Genomic DNA, 27,278 nt, shown 5'->3' on the forward strand with positions numbered 1-27,278 from the left:
TGTCATTGCTCCGTCCTTTTTTTAATGCTTCCTCGTGAAATATGGTTTACTCCTCTTCCGTCAACTGACAATCTGGAAGTGTTTCACAGAGCAGACCTGACACTGCAGCGTGGTCTCCTGCTCCATCATGTGAAGACAGCTGTAATGCACATGAGTCTTTTTGCAACGCTGGAGAGACACAAGAGTTTGTTCCAAGAATACTTTTAGGGTAGAACTTGTTGTGGTTCCAGGATCGTAATCTCTATCCCATCTGCACCTGGCGCATTCGGGCTGTTTTCCAATTAATTCATTGTTTTTGTTTGTGTTGTTTTGTAGTGTTTCCGGGCACTGTGCTGTAAAGGACCCCCGCCGCCAAGACCAGAGTATGATGTGGTGTGCATCGGCCTGACAAGTGCTGGAAAGACCAGCCTGCTCTCGCGCCTCTGCAGTGAGAGCAGCGACGGCATCGGTCCCACGACAGGTATGTGGACATATGGATTGGTCGTTTTTTAGAGTTCAAAATGTGCGTACTCAAATAGAAGCATGCACTCTCTCCACACCCATCTTCCTTTCCTTCACATGTGTTCTTGAAAGCTTTCCAAGCTTCTGAAGTGCTTTCAGGTTTCAAGAACATGCTGTCCTGCGGATTCGAATCACAGAGAGATAATACTATCCAGGTATTACAGCTCTCCAATAGGGGGAAGCATGTCTTCAGTATGTCTTTTCCAAAGTCCCAGCGCTCATGCCAGAAACGCTCTGCTGTATCTCACCAGCCAATACTCAGCCCCTTTCTTCTAGTCAAGTGGGAGGCTGGTGTTAAGTATGTCCAGAAGAGGAGGCTTTAGGGTTAGTACATCATCCTCTTGGTAGTCGTCGCTCTGCTTTCCATATACACAATGCAATCCCTCAAGGACACTGACATTCCTTTTTCCTCCCCTGGCTTTGTCAGCAGTCAGCTTTGAGCTGTTGCAGAAGTCCCATTTTAGATTTAGTCATTGTGCACTTTGGCCAGTAGGAGCTAAATATAAAGTAATTCCCACATGTGCTACCTGTAACCGTTAGCGTGCCTCCGTGGCAGGGGGGTTGGTTCAAGGGAGCCGACACCTGTCTGCCGCTGAGTCGGCCCTAATAGATCAAATCTGTTGATTACTCACCTTAGCAGAGAATTATTTTAGCCCTCTTCTCTGAAATGAGATTTAACTGTCAGCACTGTCTGCGTCTGCCAACATCTACAGAGGGAAGATCATGATGAACAATGAGGGGAAAAGTCTCCTGCGGTTCCCCCCACTTCTTACTTCATGGTTTTGCGCTGTCGTAATGTGCTTAAAAACCACATTTAGCAGTTAATTCAGATGTTTAGAGAATCATAATCGGTTGTCTGTCCCATCTCTCCTCCTGTTTGTGAACGTTTCCAGGAAATGAATTCCCACCAAGACAATTTAGCATAATTTGAGCTGCATTAAATCAGTGGGTTCCTTTACTATTTCCCACCGCTCGCAGCCGCAGAAACCGACCATGTAATACATGGTAGCACTTTAGACATTAGCTCAATCCTCCTCTAACTCCAACGTAGAACAAAACACTTTTCTGTTTAGCTTCTCTTGTTTTTCTGTTTTGCTAACCCGGACCACACAAAGTGTTTCGTTTTTACAACACAAATATGTTGTCAGTCCTCTGTGTGTTCACCAGCTGGTGGTTTGGAAAAGGTACACCAGATATCCTGGGGGGGAGCTAAATGATAAAGTCAGATTTCTTTTAGCTATTTTCTCGCTATTCAAAAGCAATCAAGCCAACATTCCTAAAATATGATCCTCATCGCTCCTAACATGTGCCGTCCACACAAATACAAACACCATTTCTTTATGTCATCACAATGACTGATTTTTATTTTTCCCCCCTCAGGTTTCAGCATCAAAGCAGTGCCATTTCCAAATGCCATCTTGAATGTAAAAGAACTTGGAGGTAAGAAACACATGCCCAGACTTAGCTTGTGAAGCTTTCACAATGAAACCCGCAGTGTGAGTCTGTGTTCGGTAAAATATGATGACCTAGTGACGACTTTTTCTTGTGGTCCAACCTAGACGTTAGCAGCCCCACACTAACAAACTAACTAAAACTGCACTTGCGATGAGATGAAATAGGATTTTATCGCAGATCACGATAAAAAACACTCACAATGAGTTAATCATGGTGAATTTCCGTTATCAGGATAATCGTGAATATTCTCACGGGTGACTTGAAAAAGCCGTCTAACTCGCTATCATGGAAGAGAAGTGAAAAATAGAGCCTGATTGTAAAAAATAAAGGAAAGAAAGAACATAATCACACAATGTTGCTATGTTTTTATTTTTTATTTATCATTTATTTATGCAGGTGGGCCTTATGATTTGTGATTATTTGTTTTTGATTTGATTAAATGTTTCTTTCTTAACAAAATATGCAATTTTAAGAGTTTTAAGCAACTAATATTGGATAATATTGTGAATCGCAATTATTTTGCCTTTGACATGAAATGTTCATATCGTCCCATGCCTAAACTGCACTAAAAAACACACTACAACATAACAACAACCACCTTTTTAAATCTACAATGGAATAATTATTTGAAAGCAGTTACAAGTAGAGAATACAGAGTTGCTGTTTCTTCGCAACTTAACATATTAGTATATATAAAAGACATTTATTTTATTTTACGTAATGTAATCAAATCCATATGAAAGGTTTAATTGTATTTAAATGTCCTTTTATAATGTGTTTTTTTTGCACTTTGTCTCGATGCTTTTGATGTTTATGTAAAGCGCTTTGAATAGCCTTGTTGCTGAAATGTGCTATATAAATGAACTTGCCTCGCCTACAGTGTGTAGGATCTGGCGGCATCTAGTGGTGCGGTTGCAGATTGCAACCGACTGTGTACCCCTCCGCTCACTCCTCCTTTTCGGTACGGTACCTAAGGTAATGTGAGCCAGCGAGTGCAAAACCGTGGTAACGCCGTTCGTCTCGCTCAGAGGCCATCTTTACCATAATGACACTACTTTAGGAACGACGGAAGTCACACGGCGGCTTACCTCAGTTACCTCAATTTCACAAATATGGCAGAGCAACACAGTGGACTCCATGAAGAGGACTCGCTCCATATATAGATATGAAGGGCTCATTCTAAGCTAAGGAAAGCACAACGATTCTTAGTTTCAGATCATTATACACTAATGAAGAAACATAGTTATGAATATTATATTCCATTTCTGCTAATAGATCCCTTATTTCAACAGTTTTATTATTTTATTTCTGCACACATTAAACTTTCAGTACCTCTTAAGGTGAAGTAGCAAACGCCATGTATGTTTTGTTACTACCAAACCGTCACACCGTCTTGTTTTTCTCAGTATGAGTGGGGGTGTTTTGATCCTCTATTAGTAAACCAACTGCTTTGCTCCAAATAACAAATCTAATTTACACAATGCTGATGTGTATATGTGCAGATTTTCCATCTTAAAAACATGTTTTTTTTTCATTTCAACCTGTTCTGATATCATCTAATCTCTCAACATGAACTGTTTACACCAATAACTCTGTATACATTAAGGATGCACAACCATGTTTGTTTTTCACCCCCCGGTAGCATCACACCTTTCTGTCACAGACGTCAGACCCGTTAAGTGTTTTTTTGCAGTGGCCGTACAATCTGCACTCTGTTATTCCTGGAAATGTACAGCATTCGAGGAAGCCGTTTAATAAGCACAGATGAGGGATCTTGAGGTGGAGATACGTAAACAGAACAAATGCAACGGGAGGCTTCCAGTCCTTAAAGGGAGTCGTGAAAGAGGGATAAATCAGTGCCGTCCCTTCTCCTAGAAGCAACTTAGTGACACAAGAAAACGTATTGTGTTGTTGGGAGTTAAAATAATTTATGTTGTTTTCGGCGCACTATAGACACATGACAGGTGCAGCGCATGTTTTGAAGGCTAGCCTCCTGAAAAGATGAAAAACATACACGCACAGACACTCACACACTCACACACACACACACACACACACACAAAGAGGCACCGGGGGACCACCAACGAGGGTGCTACCAAATTTGGACAGAGCGCATTAGGGGGTTTTCAAAAGAGGTTTTTCTGGATTGGTTCAAAGCCAGTCTGGTGGGACATTATTGTGGTTGGAAAAACACTGGTCCCACGGATGACACGTCTGATTTAGATAAGTTAGTATACGCTGCCACCACAGCAAAGGATGACGAAATCTGTTCTCTTTTTCTCTTTTTCTCTTTGCCCCCCCTGCTTGGACTCTTTTCTTGTAAATAAAAACAAGCACATGATGTTTTGACGCCTCTGCTGACTACTTTTTATTTGGAGCACAGTATCGGAATCGGGTTTCTGCCCGAGGTGTAATGTTTGGCTGAATGAAGGCGTGCTCTTCTTGTTCCAAATGTACATGACGTAAATGTGGAGTCGGGAGAGTTGGTGCTCTTGCATAATGTTCCGACAGTCAGTTTTCACAATGAGCCTTTTAGATCCGTTTCTGATTAAAGCATTTCCTTTCCACGCCGTTACTTACTCAACTCTTCCCATTTCTGTCAGTATTCTTTCTTCCTGCCCTTCCCCTATGGCTTTAGAACAAGCAAACATGCCTGGTTTGGTTCGATGTTATTTTGCACTGCATCAGTGATGCAGAAAAATGATACAAGATGTGACGCACAGACGTCAGTATTACTGACTTGTTTTACACAATACCTTTGTGGCTTGTTCTCTTCACTCAGCCTTGACTAAAGCGAGGGAAGAAGCGCTTGTTGTATTTCCTTCCTCTCCCACCGGAAAGCCCATTGAATGTCAATGAGGTATTCTCCCTTTACAGTAAGAAATGTAAAGCGAGGCTTGCTCATGCAGGTGACCTTAAGTGCCGGAGGTCGGAAAAAGACCATTTAAGGCACACAACGCTTATAAATGAACTATTTGCCAGTATTTTCTCCTTTTGGTAGAGCAGTTAAAAACACATGAAATCCTTCCTCACAAAAGCCCTTTGCACTTTTTATGTGTACTTATTAGGGCTGTCAATCGATTAAAATATTTAATCGCACATTTTTTATCTGTTCAAAATGTACCTTAAAGGGAGATTTGTCAAGTATTGAATACTCTTATCAATATGAAAGTGGGCAAATATGCTGCTTTATGCAAATGTATGTATACATTCATTGTTGGAAATCAATTAAGGTTTTCTAGTTTGATATGATATGATGCCTGTATCTTCCCTCTAGCTTCGCTACAACCTAAAAATCACAAGTTGCGTTAAAGCGTTAAAGAAATTAGTGGCGTTAAAATGAATTTGCGTTAACGTGCAATTATCGCATTAACTTTGACAGCCCTAGCAGTTATTCTATCCTCGCTGTGTGCTTGGCGGGGCAAGCCTCATTATTGCTCATCCCATTTCATCTGGGAGACAAAAGTGGTTTAAGTTGAACCGTAAGAGGGCAAACGTGTTCAGGTCAACACCAAAGAGCAGAGAGTGACCCTGACCCGGCACTCGGACTTGTCTTAGCTGTTATTAAAATGTTGCAGGCTTTGGACACATGTAAGTGTAGTTGACTGTGACTTGTATAGTTGCTAAGCCTGGTAATGCATATTTAACTCTCCCTGCCTCGAGTGCACTGGGCCAGATTGTCATAAGCGCAAGCTGTCCTTTTAAACCAGAGGCACAAAGCAGCTTATGTGCAGGCAACCCTGATGTATGGCGCCTGTAATGATTCAGACCTGGCTATACGTTGGTCTCATGCATTTGTCATTGAGGTCCCTGCTGTCTTGTTCTCATTCTCATCTTCACCTCTTGCTTCTGATTTTGTTTTTCCCATCCCCTCTTCTCTTTACCATTGCTTCAGGATCGTGCTATTATTTGTGCTTATCTCTTTCAGTCAATCTTCTGTCGAGCTCTCCTCGCTTATTGATTCGAACACATTGTCTGGCCGTGATAAAGCACACTGCCTCCAAGTCATTATCGGGGAGGACTTGTCTGTCTTATCACTCAGTGTGTCTACATGCTTGTAAATAACCTAGTTAATGTCAGCTTTCGTCAGTGCCGTGATTTCTTAGATATAATGTGAACAAGAAACCCTTAATTGGAGTAATGGATTCAGAAAAACCTTCTTAATACAGCTATATTTTTCATTTAAGAAACTTTGCTTTCTATCGTGTGCTTTTTATTTAAAACATTTATTGCTATGATAACAATGTGGCAGGATGAAAGAAGAAAATAATTAAACCCAAACTGAAGAAATAAGTCTAATCTAAATAAATCGTTGTCCACAGCTGAACAGCAGACGATTACTATAAAAATCAGACTTGCGCACGTTAAAGGACAAACTGTGTGGTCTCTCACTACGCAGTCTGTCCTCTGTCAGAGCCGGCTGTTCAGATGCTCTGAAAAAACAATCACTGATGCACTTAGAATATGTCAACCTTGGTTTAGAAATATGGTAGAGGGTTGTAGAGGAATATAAGTAGGTGGAAAATCATCTTGTGCTCTACCAGCTACTTATCCTAACATGAGACAGGCACAGCGAGGCAGTATCACCTGTACGGCACCTTGTATTACTTACAAAACTGCATTTTCATTGTACGAACGCCAGCATGAAGAGACGGATACGCTATTCATTTAATCAGCAGGCAGCATCATTGTAAATCAAGAGCTCTTTGTACTCATGTGAATAAAGCGTAATAAAGTCTTTTCAGTTGGTCGACATTGAGAATTTTGCATCTGGCGATCTTTAGTCTGGCAGGCGTTTTCTACCCTGCTGGTGCCAGGTATGGGGATTAGGTGGGAAGGGCACCTCCGGGGACTCAGGGAGGAATCTATTAAGCGTGTCAGTGTGTGTAGGAGTGTGTATAGTCTGGACGGTGACATGACGTCAAGTCTAGACGGGCCATTTCACAGTGTGCATTCATGCCACGCGATGACAGCTGATGAAGAAGTGGTCCCGATAATCACCACTCGTTGCTGTTGAGGCTTTCGATTTGAAGAGTGATATTTGTACTTGTAATGTTCTTGTTAAAACACTATTTGTCACCAGACTTTCCAATAATAGTCCAGTATTTTGGGAATCAGAGTTATTGGAAAAGATTTTCTTCAATAAGGCAATTTAAAGGTTTATGTGCTTTTATTTGTAGATGAGCTTGTGTGTACGTATGAGAGGATGTCACGGTGAGGACATTTTCCCACCGGTTAATAAACTCGTGACAACACCGGTGTTACAGATTACACCGGACATTATACTAGAAAAGATGATGCTCAATATCTGTAGAGCACCTACTTTGATCTTTAACATTGGATGGCTGACGGCTGTGTGACTGGCCTCTCCGGTCCAGCTGGCGCCGCTTTGTCCTCCTCACGGCGATTGCCTCATTAACGTTATGGTTCCCTATTAACATTGGGTTTAATTTCGAAATATTGTCTTTGCTTTTTGCTTTACCGCCAAACCCTCCGCCATCGTCTTGTCATTCAACTCTCTCTCGTCCATGTGTGTGAAATCTGACTCCTGCTACTCTTTCAAACTCAGTTTGTAGCGTCCGTTGTCCGACTATGTATTGATAACACGGCGCTGATAAGTGAAAATGAACTAAATGGGTTTTATTTCTATAAAAAAAAGCAAAACGACGGTGGTCAAGTAATGTAATCGGTGTATTTTATTTTAATTTATTTGACAGGGAAAATAAATATAGGCATTGTTACACTTAATTAAAGTGCAATCGATGTATATAGGACCTCTACATGTAGCTAATTTGCCGACCTTGTCCCTGGTTAGGCTTTTTAAGAAAAAATAAAAATACAACATCATACATTACAATCGTTTTTGTATGTTCCCAATCAGTAATCAGTGACCACAGGTTTCATTAAACGTTTTCAGCTTGTTTTTTTTATTTCTGTCGGTAGAGCATTCCCAAAATGTATTCCTTTTATGTGCCCGAACACCGTATAACACCGGTAACACCTTTTACTTTAAACTCTGCAGTTCTTGGTAGATTTGTAGAGCTCGTCTTATCATCCATCACTAGTCCATCACGTACACACACAGAGAATATGGAGGAAGATGAGCAAGATGCGAGAACATCACAGAACGTTTCCCAGTTGTCTATGACCACCAACAGGCAGAGGAAGTATGCGAGCACGTCTCAGAGCGAAACCACTACATTGTGGTCATCGCAGCAATGTGGTTCTTATTACTATCAAATAGGACCACAGTGTGTGTTACTTTGCCCAACAGGGAAGCTTTTCCTTTGCATTGACCAGAAGTGAAATCATTTGTAGATTGTCATTTGGGTTTAAAGCAGATGTCGGCAGTCACAGACCGTCCTGATTTAAGAGTTCTGAGGATAAACGTGTAACTGATCTCCATTTGAGGTCTCATTCAAGAATATTACCGGTTTGTTGTTGATAGTGGGTGAATGGTGCATCATAGATACTATAAGGGACCTCTCATTACCATCTTGAAGATGCAGTAGCCAAACCAACGTTTGAAGTCAAATTTTCAAATACGTTTAAGAAGAGTAAATATTCTATTTTAACAATGCAATTTTCAAAATGCTAGGTGAAGTATGCAATGACAGAGGACATAAATATGCTTTGGAGCGTTATTTAGCCTCCTCCGCATCAATCTAGTATGACATGGATGGTATCAATGGATTCCTTAGGTTTTTAGTTTCATATGATACCAGTAACTTTACTCTTGCTAAATCGTAAGTTGCATTAATGCGTTAAAGAAATTAGTGGCGTTAAAACAAATTTGCGTTAACGCTTTATTGTCACGTTAACTTTGACAGCCCTACTTTCAGCCAGTCACATTACTTTTCTAAAACCACAAACGGCTGTGTCAGTGCCAGTGGCACATGATGAAAGTGGCTCTAGAGTGGCCAAATTATTTACATATAGTAACACAACTTACTGATCTCAAATATTAAGAGTTGCCACATTTCTTTAAACCAGATTTGTCAATTATGTGCACAACCGAGAGGGATTGGTGTGTGTTTTGGACTAGGCCTTACACAGCAACTGTTTACTTAAAAACAGACACACTGCTGAGGCTGCAGGTTGATGGGTGTATCAACAGCTGAAGTGTTTCCCACCTCGCTGCAGCTCCAGCTCCAGCCCCGGCTCATTCCTCAATGAAGTAAGCACACTTTATTACTAGTGAGGCCTCCCTCACGAGTCCCGGCGCTCCCTCCCATCACCGTATTGTAGCTGTTTTGTTCAGAGAAAAAAAACAGTCTGTTTTTCGTTAGGGAGACTTCAAAGAGGGTTGCTTTCAGTGTTTCAACTTTCAAGAGTGAAAAAAAAGACCTGATTGGCAACATGTAGATGTTTGGTTCAAGGTAAAAGCTGGCAAAAAGCATGAAAAGCAATGCATGAGAAAGTGTTGCTCCAGCTGACTGTGAATGTGAAACCATACCTGCATCGATACTCAACAACAAACAGAACAAGCCTCAACAGTAGCCTAATTTAGACCAAATGGAAATATAGGGTTGTAGGTTTCAACTATGTACCATCTCAAGCTGTTTGAATTTGCAGATGAGTTCAGAAACTCCAGTCATTTAACACAATCGGAAGACAATCTGAAGGCTGTCTGCTTTTCATTTTTGCGCTGTAATTGCTTGCTTATGTTTTACTGGCAGTTGCCTCAAAGTTTTGTTTGTTCATTCATCGTAACACTTTGGTAAAGACAAAAGTAACCTGATCACTGAAACATCATTGCCACTTGTGTTTGTGTAACTGGTAGACGTCTGCTTTTCCCATCCTCTCCTCTCCCTGCATTAATAGCATCATGACTTCCAGAGAATCGTAAAATTTTACTGTGTTTTGAGCTCCACTTTTTGTCCCTGAACCTTAACGGTATCCCTCAGCAAAATCAGACTTTGGCTAAATAGATATAATCAAATACACAACAAATACATAGATTTGCATATAAACAGCCAATGTCCCACTTCTGGGCTAGCTTCTGTTCCGCTGGCCTCCATATCATAATGCATTTTTGCATAGACGGTGTCGTTCTTTAGTCTTTGTGAGATGAAACATGATACTGCAGGTTTCTAATCATACTGTGTGGTAAATAAAGTACAGTAGGGATGTCATGATACAAGAAATGTAGTACTCCATATACCAATACCAGTGCAGTTCCACGATTCTCGATACTAATTTGATACCATGGTAAAAAACAAAACAATAAACACTTTGAGCAAGTGTAAGTAAGTTAAACTGGTTATAATTCCCTCTCTGTTATCTATTTTATATTGCTTTAACATAAAACAAAGAAAAGCAGCAAATCCTCACAAGTTAAAAGCTGGACTTTAGTAATATTTGTAAATTTTGATTGAAAAATGACTTGAACTATTAATCAATTGTCAAAGTAGTTGCTGATTCAATTTCAGTCTATTAATCGGCTAATTGCTTTAGCCCTAAAAACTACAGCTAAAGGTTTTATTTCACATTAATTGAAAAACACAAATCTATACAAACTGTCTGACAACACGACAGAAAAAGAATCCTAAGAAATGTTATATGGACGGGGAAAGTTAGCTGCATCAGTAATGAGTGGCGGCCCTGGGAAGCGTTTCACGTTACAGTGGCCTGTAGCAGTTGGCTGTGCATACACAATGAATCATCAAATGTCTACGAAGCATAGCACATCTACAATCATTAAGATTCATGTTTCCCAGACCTCAAACCATGCATACAGTACATGTTAAACATGCATATGTATTGTATGCAGTACATTGAATAAGTAATTACACTCCCTGTGTCAGCATGTCTTCATTTGCTACAGAGGGTTGAAAAAGTCTGTCTTGGTGATGAGTGAGAGAGGGAGGGATGGGAGGGATGGGAGGGATGGGTGAGGTGTTTTCCTCAGATCAGATTTCTGTGCATTTGATCCCAGAGAGGGTTACTCTCTGACGTCACACACTGACATCATATACTTGTTTTTTCCGCGGTGTGATATTAAAGTCATACTAAAACACATTTTTCCTGCGCCCTTTTTTTTGAGGCCGCTAGTGTACTGTTGCTATCTATGTGCTGAAGTTTAATAGGATAACCAATGAACAATCTTGCCCAAACATTGGTGGTAAATATTAAGTTTTAGGCTTATTCTCTCAAACCTAAAGAGGACATAGCTGAACTCAAACAGGGATTAAATCCATCATAGAAAAGCAAAAGATACCAAATTCTTTGGCCAAGGGTAGCCTCAGTAGACTATTATGTAAGGCAGCCACAATAAGCAATAAGCCACTTGAGGGGCTGTGATTTACAGTGATTTTACAACAGCTAAGGGGGTTTTAGTCACTCCGATCTGCGTCGTGCCTAACAACGCCCCTTAACTGTTATAAAATCACTGTAAATCACAGCCCCTCAAGTGGCTTATTGTGTTTATAAAACGGTTACTACATATACCTGGCAAGGTTTCCTAAAATAAACACACAGCAATAAAAAATAATAATTTATTGATAACAAATAATCATTCTTCCGCCAACCAATTCAGTTCTTCAGTGACATGCAACGGTTGCCAAGCAACACAAAGACACAGTGGAAAGCATGCTTAATGATTGGGGTGATTGTTAACTTTTATCTGGGTATTGCCATTAATTGTACTATTGTTGAAGTGGTGTTCATTCACTCTTCTTTGCTGGTATAGGTGAGTTTTAATTGTGTGGTGCCAGAAGCAAAGACATTGCTACAGCATCTTCTCTCGCTGTAGTTTGGGTGCCAGTAAGATTGCAGGGACGATTCACATTAAGCCTCATCATTGACATGGTTTCTCTTGTCTCTGGGCCAGCATCAGAACGTTTTTCTACAGTGGTGCTTCGCAAGCAGTGGTTGGTGTAGATTGTGGAACCAACATGGAGCCAAGGAAATCAACTCCCATTGGCTCTCTAGTATACCTAACAAATACCTAATGTAGGAGAATGGAAAATAAAAATGTTCATCATGTTGCAGTTACATTATAACCACATCCACATATATATCTACCATCTGCAACTATTATTCCCGCTTTCCCATAGCTGTTGTCACTTGTCAGCGATATCATTTCTGTCACAGTGTAGCTTGGTTATATCCAGTGGTCAACCTCCGGGTCTGAAAAGTGAAGCCAACGCGGAAGTGCCTTTAAACTTGCATTCTCTCTAACAGCCAGCAGGGGGCGACTCCTCTGGTTGCAAAAAGAAGTCTGATTGTATAGAAGTCTATGAGAAAATGAGCCTACTTCTCACTTGATTTATTACCTCAGTAAACATTGTAAACATGAGTTTATGGTCTCAATCGCTAGTTTCAAGTCTTCTTCAATACAGCATGATGTTCATTTAGTAAATTATGGTCCCATTTAGAGTCACATAGACCATAAAGCAGGGGATGCTTTAGGGCGGGGCTACCTTGTGATTGGCAGGTCGCTACCACGGCGTTGTCCGGTCTGGGAGTTGTCCGTGTTTTCGTCTTAAAACTTTAACCCTTTCACAGTGTGTTTTCAGTTCATGAAAGTTAATTATAACATGTTGGTCGCCTGAAAATGTCTTATTCAGCATTCGGTTAAACTTAACTCCACCCTCTTGTGTCACTTCTGGTTGCAAAAAACCAAGATGTCGACAGACAACATAACAAAAGAAAGGTGAAATTAATAGGCTACAAATAGAAACATTTATTCTAGCTTAAGTTACATGTTTAACTAACCATAGATCGTTGGTGTGGTTTGTCCGCTTTGGATGGAGATAAAAGGCCGGAGGATTGGGCGGCAGCAACGATGGGTATTTCTTTCTGGCTGCTCAAACATAAATCCCTGTAGACTGTCTTTTTTCTTCCCTGGCATCTTTGTGTTTTTTTGTGCTTGTATTGGAAGACAGTGTAGCGTAGTCCTGACCATTCTCGTCCACGCGGATGATTTGGTCAGAAAACACTGAACGAACCACATAGTCTGTTTAACAGTCCTGCCTTCGTTTCTTGACTCTTCCAGCTCTTCGATTTCTCTGTTTTTAATTAATTCCAGCGTGTCTTATTTCTTTTTTATCTTCCTCCTCTATCCTGTCCATCTCTTCCAACCACTTATCTAGGCTTAGCCCAACCACTAGATCAAAGCTCACAACAATATCTGACATCTTTAAACAATAGGGGACTAATTGGTGAGGTGATACTACAGTAATGCGGTCACAGCTGTGTTGGTAGAGTATTTTCCAACGGGTTTGAACGCGACTCAGCCAATCATAATCAAGGACCAGAACTATCTGTCTTGTAAAATATGTTTTATGATATTTTTGTCCTGACTGGAAATTGTTGTAACATGATAGCTTGCCTTGTTGCTGTCTGCACCTACACATTAAACCAACAGATAAATATATCAAGTCCAGGCAAGGGAATAGGATGATGATGGCTATTCTGGGAAATGGAAGTCATAACTTAAGTTAGAAGCAGGAACACAGAAAAATATTTAATCGTGAGGTATCCGGTTGTGGATTCTTCCTTCATGTGCATCCAACCAAACATGCCAGAAGATTGGACTGCACTGTATGATACCTTTTAAAGAGTTCATTACAAGGAGTTCATTCATATGTCTCTGATTATTTGTTCTTTCCCAACCTTAGTAAATGATTTAGTTAGGTAATTGATTTTGCTAGAGCCATTCATTATTTCATTCATGCAGTCAAACCCATGTAGTGAATGAATGAGGCAATAAGGCTTCCATCTGGTGAGTCAGTACGTGACTGGGTCAGTAAGAGACATGACTTTCATGCTAATTTTACCTCTCGTGCTGCACTGTTGACCTTTGGCTAATTACGTCTGAGTGAAATGTGAAAGTGTAGAACGTGTTTTTTATTATCAATCGCACGCTACATATAGAGGTTATAAACAAAGGTGTTAAAGGGCAGAAAAGTAGAAAGGAAGGGAGACAAACGAGCAAAGAAATGAGGTCTTACTCATGGTGCACTTATTTGATTAATGATATGTAGTAGAGCTGCCAGCATCACTCCACAGAGTCATGACGTCATGTTTGGAAGTCCTTCTGTCGGGCCAATAGGTGGCAGAAGTCGCCAGCGAGATCCAATGAGACGTGACGGACATTCCACCATTTCCAGGCAAAGATGAGAGAAACTTCCCAGTCAATCTCTCAAGTGCCACTTTGTCTGATAGCTTTCCACTCCAGTGAGAGGTGTGAGTAGAAAAGAGTGGGGGAGGAAAAGAAAGAAAGAAGGGAGGGAGGTAAATGTCACCGAGAGCTCTTCGTGATGCTTAAACATTTGCCAGCCTCACAGTTCGTCACTTCTTGGCAGTTACCTTACTATGAGCAACAATAACAAGACAACAGTTCACAAGATTGCAAAAGAAGTAACCTCACCAGACGGAGGAGGATCATTTCAACCAGAGAAAGTACAACCTTGTAAAAAGCAAATGCATGTACTTGCGTATGCAACGTGATAGGACCCTTTGTAGTTGCGTGTATGCGGTGATGACAAGCTTGGTGAGCGTGTAGAACAAACAGTTTGAACTGTTTAATGGAAAACATGTTGTGGAAAGGAAAGCATTCAACTGAGCTAATGAAGTGTAATCGAAGTGTACAAGCAGTTGACAAAATACTTTTTTTATATTTTAGAAGATTTAAATCTGAAAGTACAATAGCCAATACTGTGGTGTTAAGAATAAACTGCGATACTTCCCCTGTATTGACTCCTCCTTACTATCTTTTGAGTAAAAAAAACAAAAAACTCACCTCTTTTGTTGGCTTGAAATTTGTAGAGCAAGATGTCCTAAGGAGCATGAGTAACATGGAGGATGTGACTAGCATATCGTGGTTCGTGGTGTTGACTGAGTTTGTCAGCATCTACGTCACCGTGAAAGCAGAAACTACCTTTTCTCACTGCTAGGTATAAAGTAAGAAAGGTTGGAGATGTGATTATTTCTATTTCTAGATCCAGAGTACTGTAGTTGTTTACAGACAGGACATTAAAGGGATAGTTCGGGTGTTGGTGTTGAGGTACTTATCTGTAGTCAGTGTATTACCTACCTACAGTAGATGACGGTCGGCACGCCCCCAGTTTGGAGAAGCAGATAAGAGTTACCGCATGGAAGCAAAGCAATGTACTGCTGTGGATGGGGTCGACAGCAAAACGTATTTTAGTCACCTAAAAGAAAGGCCCACCTAAAAAAATAATATCAGTTTAAGCGTACGCTATATTTAGAATATTTTCGCTTGTTTACCTTGCCGTGAAACAGTTATACAGTCTATGGTTCCGACGGGGAACTGAAGCCAAATCAACCAGACTCCATTGAAAAAAAAACCCCAGTAATTTAACTTCGCAGAGCACAGGAGTTGCTGGTCTACCGCTGCCTCGATCAGTCAGTTTTTGTGCTATTGTTTCACTTTGGTTAGTTCGGATTCACCAAAGTCACACGATAGCGCAAACAAACTAACCGATTGAGGCAGCGGTAGACCAGCAACCCCCTGGGTTATGTGAGGTAAAATTACATTTTTTTTTCAATGGAGTCTGGTTGATTTGTCGAGAGCATAGATGGATAAAACATGGAAGGCTTCAGTTCCCTGTCGGAAAAGGCTTTCTCACAGCAAGGTAAAACAGTGAAAATATTCTAAATATAGCGTAACTTAAACTTTTAGGTGGACCTTTCTTTTAGGTGTCTAAAATTTGTTTTGCTGTTGGCCCCATCCACAGTAGTACATTGCTTTGCTTCCTTGCGGTAACTCCTGTCTGCTTTTCCAACTGGGGGGCGTTCTGACCGTCATCTACTGTAGGTAATACACTGACTATGGATAAGTACCACTTCAAAAAAAACAAATTATCCCTTTAAGACATAGTTTGTGTTGCAGCTCCAGTACATAACTGATTCCTTTTGGGATTGAAAAACTGGTATTCACTGTGAGAGTATTTTTTTTGACAGGGGCATGGCTGCTTTAGATTGTAAATGGACTTTTGCCCTGAAATTAACCGGTCAGGAAATGTCCTAGGCAGTGAACTGACCCCACTAAGCTCTACTAATCACATGGTGAGAAACGGTTATGAGGTTGGGGTTAGCGTCTAGCAATCCTACGAAGCAGGTGGGATTTGGCCAGATCCTGAGCAAGTGCCTTCACATTGAAGAAAGTGCACATGAATTTGTCATAAGGATCAAAATATCTCTGAAATCGTTTTTTCCTCTCCAAAAGCGGTGCCTACACTGTCAGTAAGCGAAAGGAGGGGCCGGCAGTGGAAGCAGAGGGAGGTGGAAGCAAAAGGGACACGACTGACTCATTTTGGGAGCATGTCTTCAAATTACTTACACTAACAAATAAAGTTGCTAAGTGAGCTAAACCATTGTGTGAGCGGATGTTCTTGCTCCAAATTAGCACATAGAAAAGGAACCATATGTTGGTCACTGTGAACTCAATGTCAGTGTGGCCTTGAAAATGAGCCAAGACTCAAATAATCCAGCGAGTATGTGTATTTACTTTAAGGACTTTGGAGGAGTTGCTGAGAAATTTGGCAGCAAAATAAGTAGTTTGTACTTCACACTGCAGAGCTTAGTGGTTTTGGTTTTAGCCAAAACAAGTGTAGCAAATACTGTGGATGTTTGACTTCTAAAATTGTATGTATCATGACTATTTTTTCTCAAATAATTCAAAATATTACAGCAGTCATTTCTTGGAAACTAAATTTGTTTTGCATCTTTAACCTGGAAAATATCATCTGCCAAAATTAAATAACACTTCTTATAATTATAATTGTCGATTGTGTTTTTTTTTAATGCAATGTCTTGATGAGCTTTGTTATGTATATGTTGTATAATGTTCAAGAATGAACTTCTATTTCAATACAGTCTAATGCTCAATACTACGTTCTGAACTCACATTGATTGCAAACTGGGGCTGCCACTAATGATTATTTTCATTGTTGATTAATCTTTGATTGATTAGTTGTTTGGTCTATAAAATGTCCGAAAATGGTGAAAAATGTCGATCAGTGTCTCCCAAAGCCCAAGATGACGTCCTCAAATGTCTTGTTTTGTCCACAACTCAAAGATATTCAGTTTACTGTCATAGAGGAGTAAAGACAATATTCACATTTAAGTGTCTTGAATCAGAGAATTTAGACTTATTTTTCTTGAAATATTACTCATACCAATTAATTATTGATTATCAAAATAGTTGGCAATTAATGTAATAGTTGACAACCAATCGATTAATAGTTGCAGCTCTATTGCAAACAATAATTATTATTACTTTATTAGAAATGTTTTTGTCCATTTACAGACTAATAATTATGAGATTATTATGTTTTGATGACACACAGCATTCTACTACAGGAGGTGTTGGCATTTGTCTGTTTTCACATGACGACAGTAACATCAGTTATGACAAAGACTTCTCCCAGAAGTTGACCCATTTGATGGCATCATGTCTGTCTACAGGAGCCGACAACATCAAGAAATACTGGAGTCGTTACTACCAGGGGTCACAGGGTGTAGTCTTCGTATTGGACAGTGCCTCATCGGATGAGGACCTCGAGGCGGCACGAAACGAGCTCCACTCGGCCCTGCAGCACCCGCAGCTCTGCACACTGCCTTTCCTCATCCTCGCCAACCACCAGGACAAGCCTGCTGCCAGGACGCCAAACCAGGTAAGCTAGCCCGTTGACGGTGCTATTGTTAATTTATTCCATCCAAGGCATATCTAACTGCAATTAATTTCAATTATTTCACAAATAAGCGCTGCATTACATGTCTATCTCAATCAGAAAAAGCAGTTTTGCATTCATTAATTGTACACATTCAGACACAGACTCATCAGGAAATAAGTATGCATATACACATGTATGGCTTTTTTCATTTGCACTCTGAAATAAATAGTTGTACACAACAGATCTCCTACTATTGTTTAAGAGTCAAAGTGGGTGGTTTCAGAGCTGAGCTCTAACTTCTGTCTGCGTCATAATGACTTTTATAATTTTGTCATTCTCATAATTTAATAACAGACGTCACTACTTTCTAGTGGTGGTGGTAGCGTGGGGGGTTGTGCGTGAACCTGGGAGCGGTGTTGTTGGAGACATCCCCCCAGGTCAGGTCTCTCAAGGCAAATTGTTCCCCTATGAGGGGCCAAACTAAGAGGGATCAAAAGATCTCTATAAATTGGTGTTTTGGGAAAAGAAAAACCTCATCCGGAATAGGGAAACCAAGGCCTCCTCCTGCAGCCAAGCCTTGAAGTTTGCGGTCCCTTGTGGCTGGCCTGGACCAACTTGACCTGGTAAGGCTCAGTTCCAACAATAAGACATGGGGCTAATGCCAAGGGGTAACCCCCTTCAGAGGTTAGGTGGAGGCGTTTAGTGCATTGCCAAATTTGTGGCGGGCCAAGGTGGAGGCCACAGCGTGATGACCCATGGCTATGAAAAGTGACTCTTCAGATGTATCACCTCTCTGTTGTGGAAGGAGCCGGAGCTAGTACGCCATCGCTTTAGCAAAAAACGCTGAACCCAAATGTACAGTGAGTGTGAACTGGGAATGTCTGGCTGAAACCCCCTTTGCACAAAGTCTCCAGCTCTCACTACTCGTTGGAGGTCGGGGACATGATATCCAAGTGTCCCATGTTCAAACCCTCCTTTGCTGATTTATATTGTATTGTAGGAGTTGTGGCCTGAAGCTCTTCAGTGCCTGTCATAGCCTCATTACCTGCTAGTGGAACCCACTGTTGAGGGACTTTGTCAAGCTGAACGGGAATACTTTCAGGCTCGGTTTGCCCAAATGAATTGCGAATCAGCAGACAAAAATGTGGAGTCCAGAAGGATTGCAGCTTCCGCTGTTGCAGAAGCGTAAACTTTGGTGAGTTCATGAAGACAGATTTTTGGTTTGCCTCAACACAGTTCTGCCAAACCGTCCGATGACCCAGTAAGAAGGAGTAGGGGCTTCTCAGCAGGGGTGGAGGACTGTTGGACTCCACTTTGAATATTACTGGACGCTGTGGAAGGAACACTTTAGTGACTTCTGAACTCTACAGATATGCCGTCTGTGGAGGAGGCAAAGTTGTAAGAATAACAATTTTTATCTTTTTGGCGCAGGCTACTGATTATCAGAAAGCTCCCCAGGGCAAGGTGCCAGGGATTGAAGAGAGTCACTCTGAGATTCAAAAGGCTCTTTAGACCCAGACGCACCAACCCGTCAACAAAGAACTAGCGGCGACAAAAGGCCACCAGTTGCGTCTCCTCATGTCACCTTTGTGTTGGCCAGAAAGTTGCACTAGAACACACCGCAAAGACTACAGCCAACAGCCAACTACCATGTACGTTCTGCGCCTGTGTGAGATGAAATAACTCTCACTTCTCACACCAATGGGTGCCGCCGCCCATTCAACATGAGCGCAGACCCGAGCCGACGATGAGGGACACACCGCAAAAACAAGGCTGACGGACGCTCACCGACGGCCCCAAACTGTCCGTCGGCCGACCGTATCAGGTCCTTTAATGTTGTTCGATTGTCCTTGTTGACACGCCTCTTCAGTGTTGTGACAAAGTGTGCTTCAGGTATTGGGGTGTCACACTGCTCATCCTGCCGGTAAAATTCTATGCCAAGGTACTAGAAAGGAGTCTTCAACTGACTGAACTGTAAAAATAGGAGGATTAACGTGAGAATAAGGATACTGGAGGTACTGACTGAAAGAATGAGGTGATGATACAAGCGGCATAAATGCATTTCTCTTGCAGGGTGTCTTGGCTCACCTTCTGGGCCTAGACGAGGAGCTTGAGCCTCCAGAATGAGCTTTGAGGAACCACTGCTCCTAGAATTGAAAGGAGATAGTTAAGTTGGTTGGGAGATCTTAAAAGGATGCCTGTCTGGCACATCCAGCTGAGAGGAGAACTCAGGGACAACCCATACTGGGGGAATTTTATGTTTGTTTTGTATCCCGCTGACCTGGGAACGCCTCAGGATCTGGATGACATTCTGGGGACAAAGATGTCAACTGCCACCATTATATGGATCTGGCTGTCTCTAAATTAATTAATTTGTTTATTGTCGTCGTTTATTTCTGGACTCTATTCTACATTCATCTGTTTCATGTGATTAGAGAACAGGCAGGGCATGTGTTTCCAAGATGCTTGCTTTTTATCCTTGCCGGTAAATGGTCCATGAAACAGCTTTGAGCTCTGGAACACAAATCCCCGTTTTTCTTTCTTCAGTTCTATGTTTTTTTCCCCTTATTGAAGTTTTAGATTCTGTTATTTGCTATTTGGCAGGTCAATGTCATTTAAAGGAACAATATGGAAAATACTTACTGTAATAAATCATAAAATGACCATGATATGTCATCAGAGATTAAGGAAACATGATAAATTTAAATACTGGCTTCTCCAACAACAATGCTTCTGCCAGTATGTTCTCCTTTGAAATTTCCATTCCGTTTTGGCCTGTGTGATCCCGTCCACTGCCCATTTCAACACCCTGTTTCGCACATATGTAACAAATTGGCAGGGAAACACATCCTTCTGCAGCCGTAGAGGCACGCTAAGTCAGTCACGCCAGAGGAGCGACGGGCCATGGCTCCAATGTTTTGAACTTGGACCGCAGTATCCAATTTAATCGCTAGCTGTCAGTGCTACATTTTGCTCCTTTAATCTTCAAAACTAAATGATTTATGACTAGCATAGCTCTGATTTCAGTAAGTCAGTTCATGGCATTTGACTATTAGCCTGTGTGACTCTAGATTATTTTAGAAAACACATCAGCACTGAGAAGAGGTTCGCAAGTTCAAACCCGGCTTGGGGCCCTTCTGTGTGGAGTTTGCATGTTCTCCCCGTGTTAGTTTGGGTTTTCTCCGGGTTCTCCGGCTTCCTCCCACAGTCCAAAGACATGCAGGTTAGGTTAATTGTTGACTCTAAATTGCCCGTAGGTGTGAATGTGAGAGCGTGAATGGTTGCTTGTTTCTGTGTCAGCCCTGTGATAGTCTGGCAACCTGTCCTGAATAGGATAAGCGGTTACAGATAAAGGATGGATGGATATCAGCGCTGAGTTAAATCCTCTCTCCAGTTTCATCCTAATTTTTGACCAAGATGTCTTTAGTTTCCATATTGTGTTGGGCAGATTTTGCTTCTTTAATCCTCTCTGTATGTTAACTGAGTAGGAAGCAATGTACGTCTGACTGAGCATCTCACCAGAACTGGCCGACGCATAAGCCAATGATTACACATCTTTTGTTCCAGTCGTTTTTTTTCCTTTTGTCTCAAATAGTAGTCTGCGTCTCCGCCAACAGACGGGATGTAATAGTTAGAATATAGTAGAAATGTCATGTAGTAGTCATGAAGTAGTAGGTCATGTCACCACCTCCCCTCAGGGCAGAATTAATCACTGCTTGTGGAGGCAGGAATGAAATACAGCATAACTAGGGTAGTCTGTCCCACCTCTCTCTCTTTCTCTCTCTCTCTCTCTCTCTCTCTCTCTCTTTCTCTCTCTCTCTCTCTCTCTCTCTTCCTTTTTACTAGCCATGCTCTTCCACTCTACCTCCCTCAAAGAAGGAGCCTCTTGGAATAGGATGTTATGGATAGCATTCCCTGTGCAATGCTCACTCAAGTTTCAAAAACCTGGAACCTCACTTTCCTTTTACACAAACACATACACACACATGCATCATCTGCAGAGGCCTATTTAATGTTTCTGAAGGATAACAAAGATGGATGCCTGTAGAGAGGACCATCTGCGTTTCCCAGCCGAGACCACCGGTGTTGAGTGCTCTTCAGTGATGTGAAATCTGCAGTGGGAAAAGTTCTGTACCAGATTCCCAAACTGAATGCACGTGTGGAAAACCCACAACTCCACCTGAGTCTGTTTAATTTAGTTTAACTAATTAGTATGGATCGGTTGCTCTTGAGCACAAGCAGCTGTAGTCACACAAACCCGCTAATCTTATTGATATTTTAAATGGCAACTGCTTGCTTTAAGCACGACAACACTGGTCTCTTTGTTGGCCATCGTAACGTAGCCAATTAATCCAGTCTGTCACTTGCCCACCGGTCCTAGCGTGATGTGTCCTCTGCCATATCTGACCCATCATCGCATCAGTTTCTGGAAGTATTGGCTTTTCTGAACTGTTTGCAAACACTGATGACACGTGAGACTGGCTAATGTCGCCTAAAGGCCTTTTTAGCGCCGTGTTGGGAGGGTCATTTCGGTTCGTAATGAATGACTTATATAAACAGAGTTGATCAGGGTGACAGAGGAAGCTGGTGTTGGTACTGAGGCAGTTTTTAATACTGTGTCTAAAAATCATTGGGCATATGGATGTTCATGGGTTGTCCATGCAGCTATGTTATTTGTCTGCAGCAACGCACTCTGTCATACACTTGCTTCATTTGAGTCTATGCAGAGGTAGAAGGAAGTTACCGCTTTTATTGTTGTAGTCTTAGTAACATGACGTCATATCCGTTCCGTATCCATCAACCTAACAAACCGCAGTGAGCCGAAATGATAAAGCAGAAAACGGCGGAGGGTCTGCATGGATATGACCCGCACCCTCACATTTTACATCCAAAGTGGTAAACACTACACATCCAGTGAAGTATGGAAACACTTTGGGTTTCACACGTTGCCAGGAAAAGCAGAGCTAGACATCACGGCTAAAGCTGCATGCTAACTCTGTCATGGACAGGAAACGTTATCGTATCGCGGTAACGTGCGGTGAAGCCAGCCGCCAATCGCATCTCCGTGGTCAAATTGGCCGCTGCTACAACTGTAGAGCACCCATATACTGATATGTTAGATGACTTCAAACGGCCCGATGGAGCTGACCATGGATGTTTAAGGAGAGCTAGCGACGGGCTTGGCGAAGTTAGCGGAAGTATACACGTGTGACGACATCTCTGACTACATACATGCTGAAAATCAAACATTTTTATAGTATAAATTTAGATATTTTCCAAATTAAAAGTCATTAGAAGTGTATGATTTGGCCTTTCCTCATGGTCTAGTGTTAAAAAAGTTAACAAAAATCGCAATAAATAGTAATATCGAATCGTAATACTTGTAGAATCGCAATACTTAAAAATCAAAATACATATCAAATCGGCACCCAAGTATCGTGATAGTATCGTATTGGGAGATCGGTGAATCGTCCCAGCCCTACTATTAAGTCTATTTATGAAAAGCTGGATATTTTAAGTCTTAAGATAAGGTTTTGAAATATGCTGTCAGTGGTGACAGACAGCTTTAATTAATTAATTTAATTGCACCGATGGTGTAATGATGCACTTTTACAGGGTCTCTTTGGTACAAAAGTCTCGTGGGTTGTAGGTACAAAAGAGATGCTCTCATTTGGCATGGTTTTCTAAGTGTTTGTGTATTCTTTGTATTATATTTGTGTGTTTTAAATTACATGGTCATTATGAGTGTTACCATGCTGGTGTGTGCATATTATCATCTGACTCATGGCTGTGTCACTGAGGGAGCTTAGTGTTCAGTGACTCACGAGTAATCTCTGCTAAGATTAAACAACATTTTAGACCAACTATGAAAGAAATCATCGACTCCACCTCTTCTCTTGAAGCCTGGTTTCTCTGCCTCTTTATATATGTCAAGCTCATAAGCGCAGTAATAACCTTCGCTGGTTCTGATTAATGGCAGTCTGGCTTCAGGTAATATCGTGTGTCACGCTGTTAAAAATAAAATAGAAAAAAGGGGTGGAAATAGTAAGCCCACTCAACCACTGGAGAGTGCAAGAGGGTAAACCCTCTATATGTTAAGCAAACATTTGCTCAACATCCGCAGGGGTCTCTTCCTGGAGTTTATTTTCAGTCCTCCCCAGGTTCCCATGCTATCGCTTTTAGTTTGCTTTAGAGGAGCTTTCACCTCCGTTATGAGACTTTTGCATCTTGGAAACATACATTAAGAATGAAATAAGGTAAACATTATGTTAACAGCATGCTGATGCAAATGAAAAACAGGAATAGACCTTTAAAGATCAAACAACTAACTCATTAACAGGTACTTATTCGTGCAAAGTGGTGCTTAAAAACACATATATGGCTCTCTTTAGTGGCTTTGTGTGTTTCCATGGAGTGCTGTAATGATGGCATATCTAAATATCTGTGCCAGTGGCTCCATAAAGCACCTTGTGAATATTTCAGAATTACATTTTTTCCAAAGCCGGGAGAACATGAACACTTCTAAGCTTTTTGTTGCACATTACTCGCCTATAGAATCCCCAAAAATGGCAGCTTTATTCCATTAATTTATTTTGCTTTATATGTAAGTGTTTGACTCTGTTGCAGCAATAACAGCCTCTATCTGCTGTTAGCAGCCATCACATACAATCACATACCCCATTACTGAAATTCATATTTTCTTACTAATAGGGCTGTCAAAGTTACCGTTATGATAACGCGTTAACGCAAATTTGTTTTAATGCCGCTAATTTCTTCAACGCATTAACGCTATTTGGTCTTTTGGAGGTTGTAACAGGCTTGATTCCTAAAGAATCCATTGGTAGCAACCATATCATACTAGCTTGTTGCGAAGGAGGCTAAATAACGCTCCAAACCTACGCTAAATTTTGGCGAGGAAAAACTGGTATGGCCATTTTCAAAGGGGTCCCTTGACCTCTGACCTCAAGATATGTGAATGAAAATGGGTTCTATGGGTACCCACGAGTCTCCCCTTTACAGACACGCCCACTTTATGATAATCACATGCAGTTTGGGGCAAGTCATAGTCAAGTCAGCACACTGACACACTGACAGCTGAGTTTGCCATGTTATGATTTGAGCATATGTTTTATCCTAAATGCAGTACCTGTGAGGGTTTCTGGACAATATTTGTCATTGTTTTTTGTTGATAATTGATTTCCAATTATAAATATATACATACATTTGTTTAAAGCAGCATATTTGTCCACTCCCATGTTGATAAGGGTATTAAATACTTTACAAATCTCCCTTTAAGGTACATTTTGAACAGATAAAAAATGTGTGATGCAATGCAATCATGCAATTAATCCAGATTAAGTATTTGAATTGATTGACAGCCCTGTTATAAATTAAGATTTGCTTGTAATCGTAACTCTTAACAAAATGGAGAGTGTTTTGCTGTCGTGCCAACTGGTGAGGTACATTTTGTCCCTAACTTGTGTGTGGTTTGTCTTCAGGAAGTTTGGGAATATTTATGTCCTCACATTACTTATTGATGAAGGTTGTCAAAATGCTCTACTGTAGAGCCGAGTTGCTTAATATTAAATGAAAGTTACACTAAAAGTACCAAGGTACATGTCAGAAACAGGTGGCAAACCACTCTTAGCACTGGCCTCCGTGGTCCATTGGAAGTGCAGCGTGTCTCCTCAGCTGAGGATAAAAGCACAATTAAAGATATGCCACTTCCCATTTCCAAGACTTCATCATCCTCTGGGTTGTCGGAGGCATCGCAGCAAGACCTCTGAGTGAACCCGGGAAAGTGTCGGATTATGTACAGTGTGTCCAGCTGCACACACTTATCGCGCACAGTAACACTCATTTATTTATCTGGAGTCATCTGTGCATTACCTCTCTGACATACATAGCTGCTTTAGATGATTTGCCTGAAGGGGGTTAGAGTATTTTTATATTTCCCTCCATTAAAAAGTTTAAAATGTACAATGAAGCATAAGTGATGTTTTTCTATTATCAGAAAGTCCCCAAAAAAATAGCATAACTGGGTTAATGTCATCTATTTTTAGGATATTTTCAGCTTGTCCGAGCTCCCACATCAATATCAGAAAAAGTGGCTACATCAGTCGTGCAGCCTTGTCTGCTTCCGCAGGACCCAAATAATCTCACATGCACATGTATCCTTTAAAGGTCTCGTATAAGACGGCATATATACCCAGTATGTTATGTATCTTTTCATTATTTATTAGAATTTCCATTAGCTCTTTTCCAAGTAAACAAGTCCTACTAAGGGTCAGTGCACATTGCCTTGAGATGTTTTGGGCCAGTGGAGCGACTTCACTGAAACTTTTGCTTCCTAGAAGCTTTAAACTCATTAGGTCATCACCAGGTTAGGACAGTAACAGCGTACGAATACTGAGAGAACATGAATGTGTTTTATGTTTCTTAACCATATTAAGTTTGAACTGTAATAAATAGGGATATCACGAGAAGCAATACTGCGGTACCAAGTCGATGCCAGAGTTCTGAAAACGTGATGGTACTCGTTTTTCTACAGTACTGCAGGTACCGGGGGGCCTCGAGTCTAACGGCGTCCCATTGTCCCGGGGGACGATAGACAATGAGTGTGTTCCAATCAACGTACTCCCAGAAGTACACTTCAATGTAGTGCACTTTGTGCACTCTGTACTCACTTGAGTAGTGCCTAAATTTCAGCAGGGTAGGGTCGTCTCAAATCGAATACTCTGCGGCGCACTAACCGGAAATGACGATCGCAACATTTGACCGCGGCTCGCTACCTGCCAAAATATCTTCTGAAAAAAAGTGAAAGCGGAATGGAAATTACGTTTCCAATGTCGTCGCCTACGTCTACGATGTGTCCTCCTGTTGGCTGAAAATGCACCGGTATGTTTACGTATTGTATTGTTTTATTCTGTTCTCTACGTATGTTTGAACAGTGGTCGTGGCTCCGCCCCTTCCGCTACGTAACCAAGATGGCGAGAGTTGAGTGCGGAAAGTGTCCAGCGTTCCACACTCAACGATTTGACTGTTTTGAGTACAACATCCGGGTACTTTGAGTGCACTGTATTTTGCCGTAGTTCCCAGTGTGAACGCACTTATGCACTCAAAGTAGTAAGTGTAAGTACAGAAGTACGCAGATTGGAACACACTGAATGTGTTTGAGATGCAGTAAACTCACTTTCGACACGTCCAGGATGCATCCCTATTTTTTCCCTGATGATGCTACATTGTGAACAACAAATCCGTGTTGAAATCGGCAGGAGGAGAGCTAGTTAACGTTAGCTGTTAGCTGTTAGCAGCCAGTGAGCAGCACAGTCCTGCTTGGCTAAATAACAGAGCTAACAGCTAACATTAACGGATGTTGCATTGAGTTACATTATGATGCGTTCAGGCTCTATTCAGTAAATAAATCAAAATGTAATTAAATTAAAATGAGTATTGGGTTATGGTAAATTCTAACGTTATCATAATGTGTCCAAATGTAATCTTGTAAAATGTAGTTTTTGGTGAGAAACTTGAATAAATTCAGTTGTTTGAAGGAGATGTTTTCACAGCAATATAAAATAAATGATAGAGTCATAAATGAGTGCATGTTGAAATACATGGGATTTATTGTTTTACTTTTGTTTTTTACTGTGGTATCAAATTGGTATTGAGAAT

At 41.2% G+C, this 27,278-nt stretch overlaps 1 protein-coding gene across 2 annotated transcripts in view; it reads left to right on the forward strand.

Moving 5' to 3' along the window:
- Positions 1–27,278, forward strand: part of LOC119492610 (ADP-ribosylation factor-like protein 15) — a 135,892-nt gene that overhangs the window by 55,249 nt on the left and 53,365 nt on the right. For both annotated transcript variants that reach the window (XM_037777175.1, XM_037777174.1), the window contains exons 2-4: positions 316–460; positions 1,882–1,941; positions 17,395–17,603. In XM_037777175.1, coding sequence (XP_037633103.1) covers positions 316–460; positions 1,882–1,941; positions 17,395–17,603 — 414 coding nt within the window. The remainder of the gene's footprint in view (positions 1–315; positions 461–1,881; positions 1,942–17,394; positions 17,604–27,278) is intronic.

Source organism: Sebastes umbrosus, chromosome 8 (assembly GCF_015220745.1).
Source record: "Sebastes umbrosus isolate fSebUmb1 chromosome 8, fSebUmb1.pri, whole genome shotgun sequence".
Classification (NCBI taxonomy): domain Eukaryota; kingdom Metazoa; phylum Chordata; class Actinopteri; order Perciformes; family Sebastidae; genus Sebastes; species Sebastes umbrosus.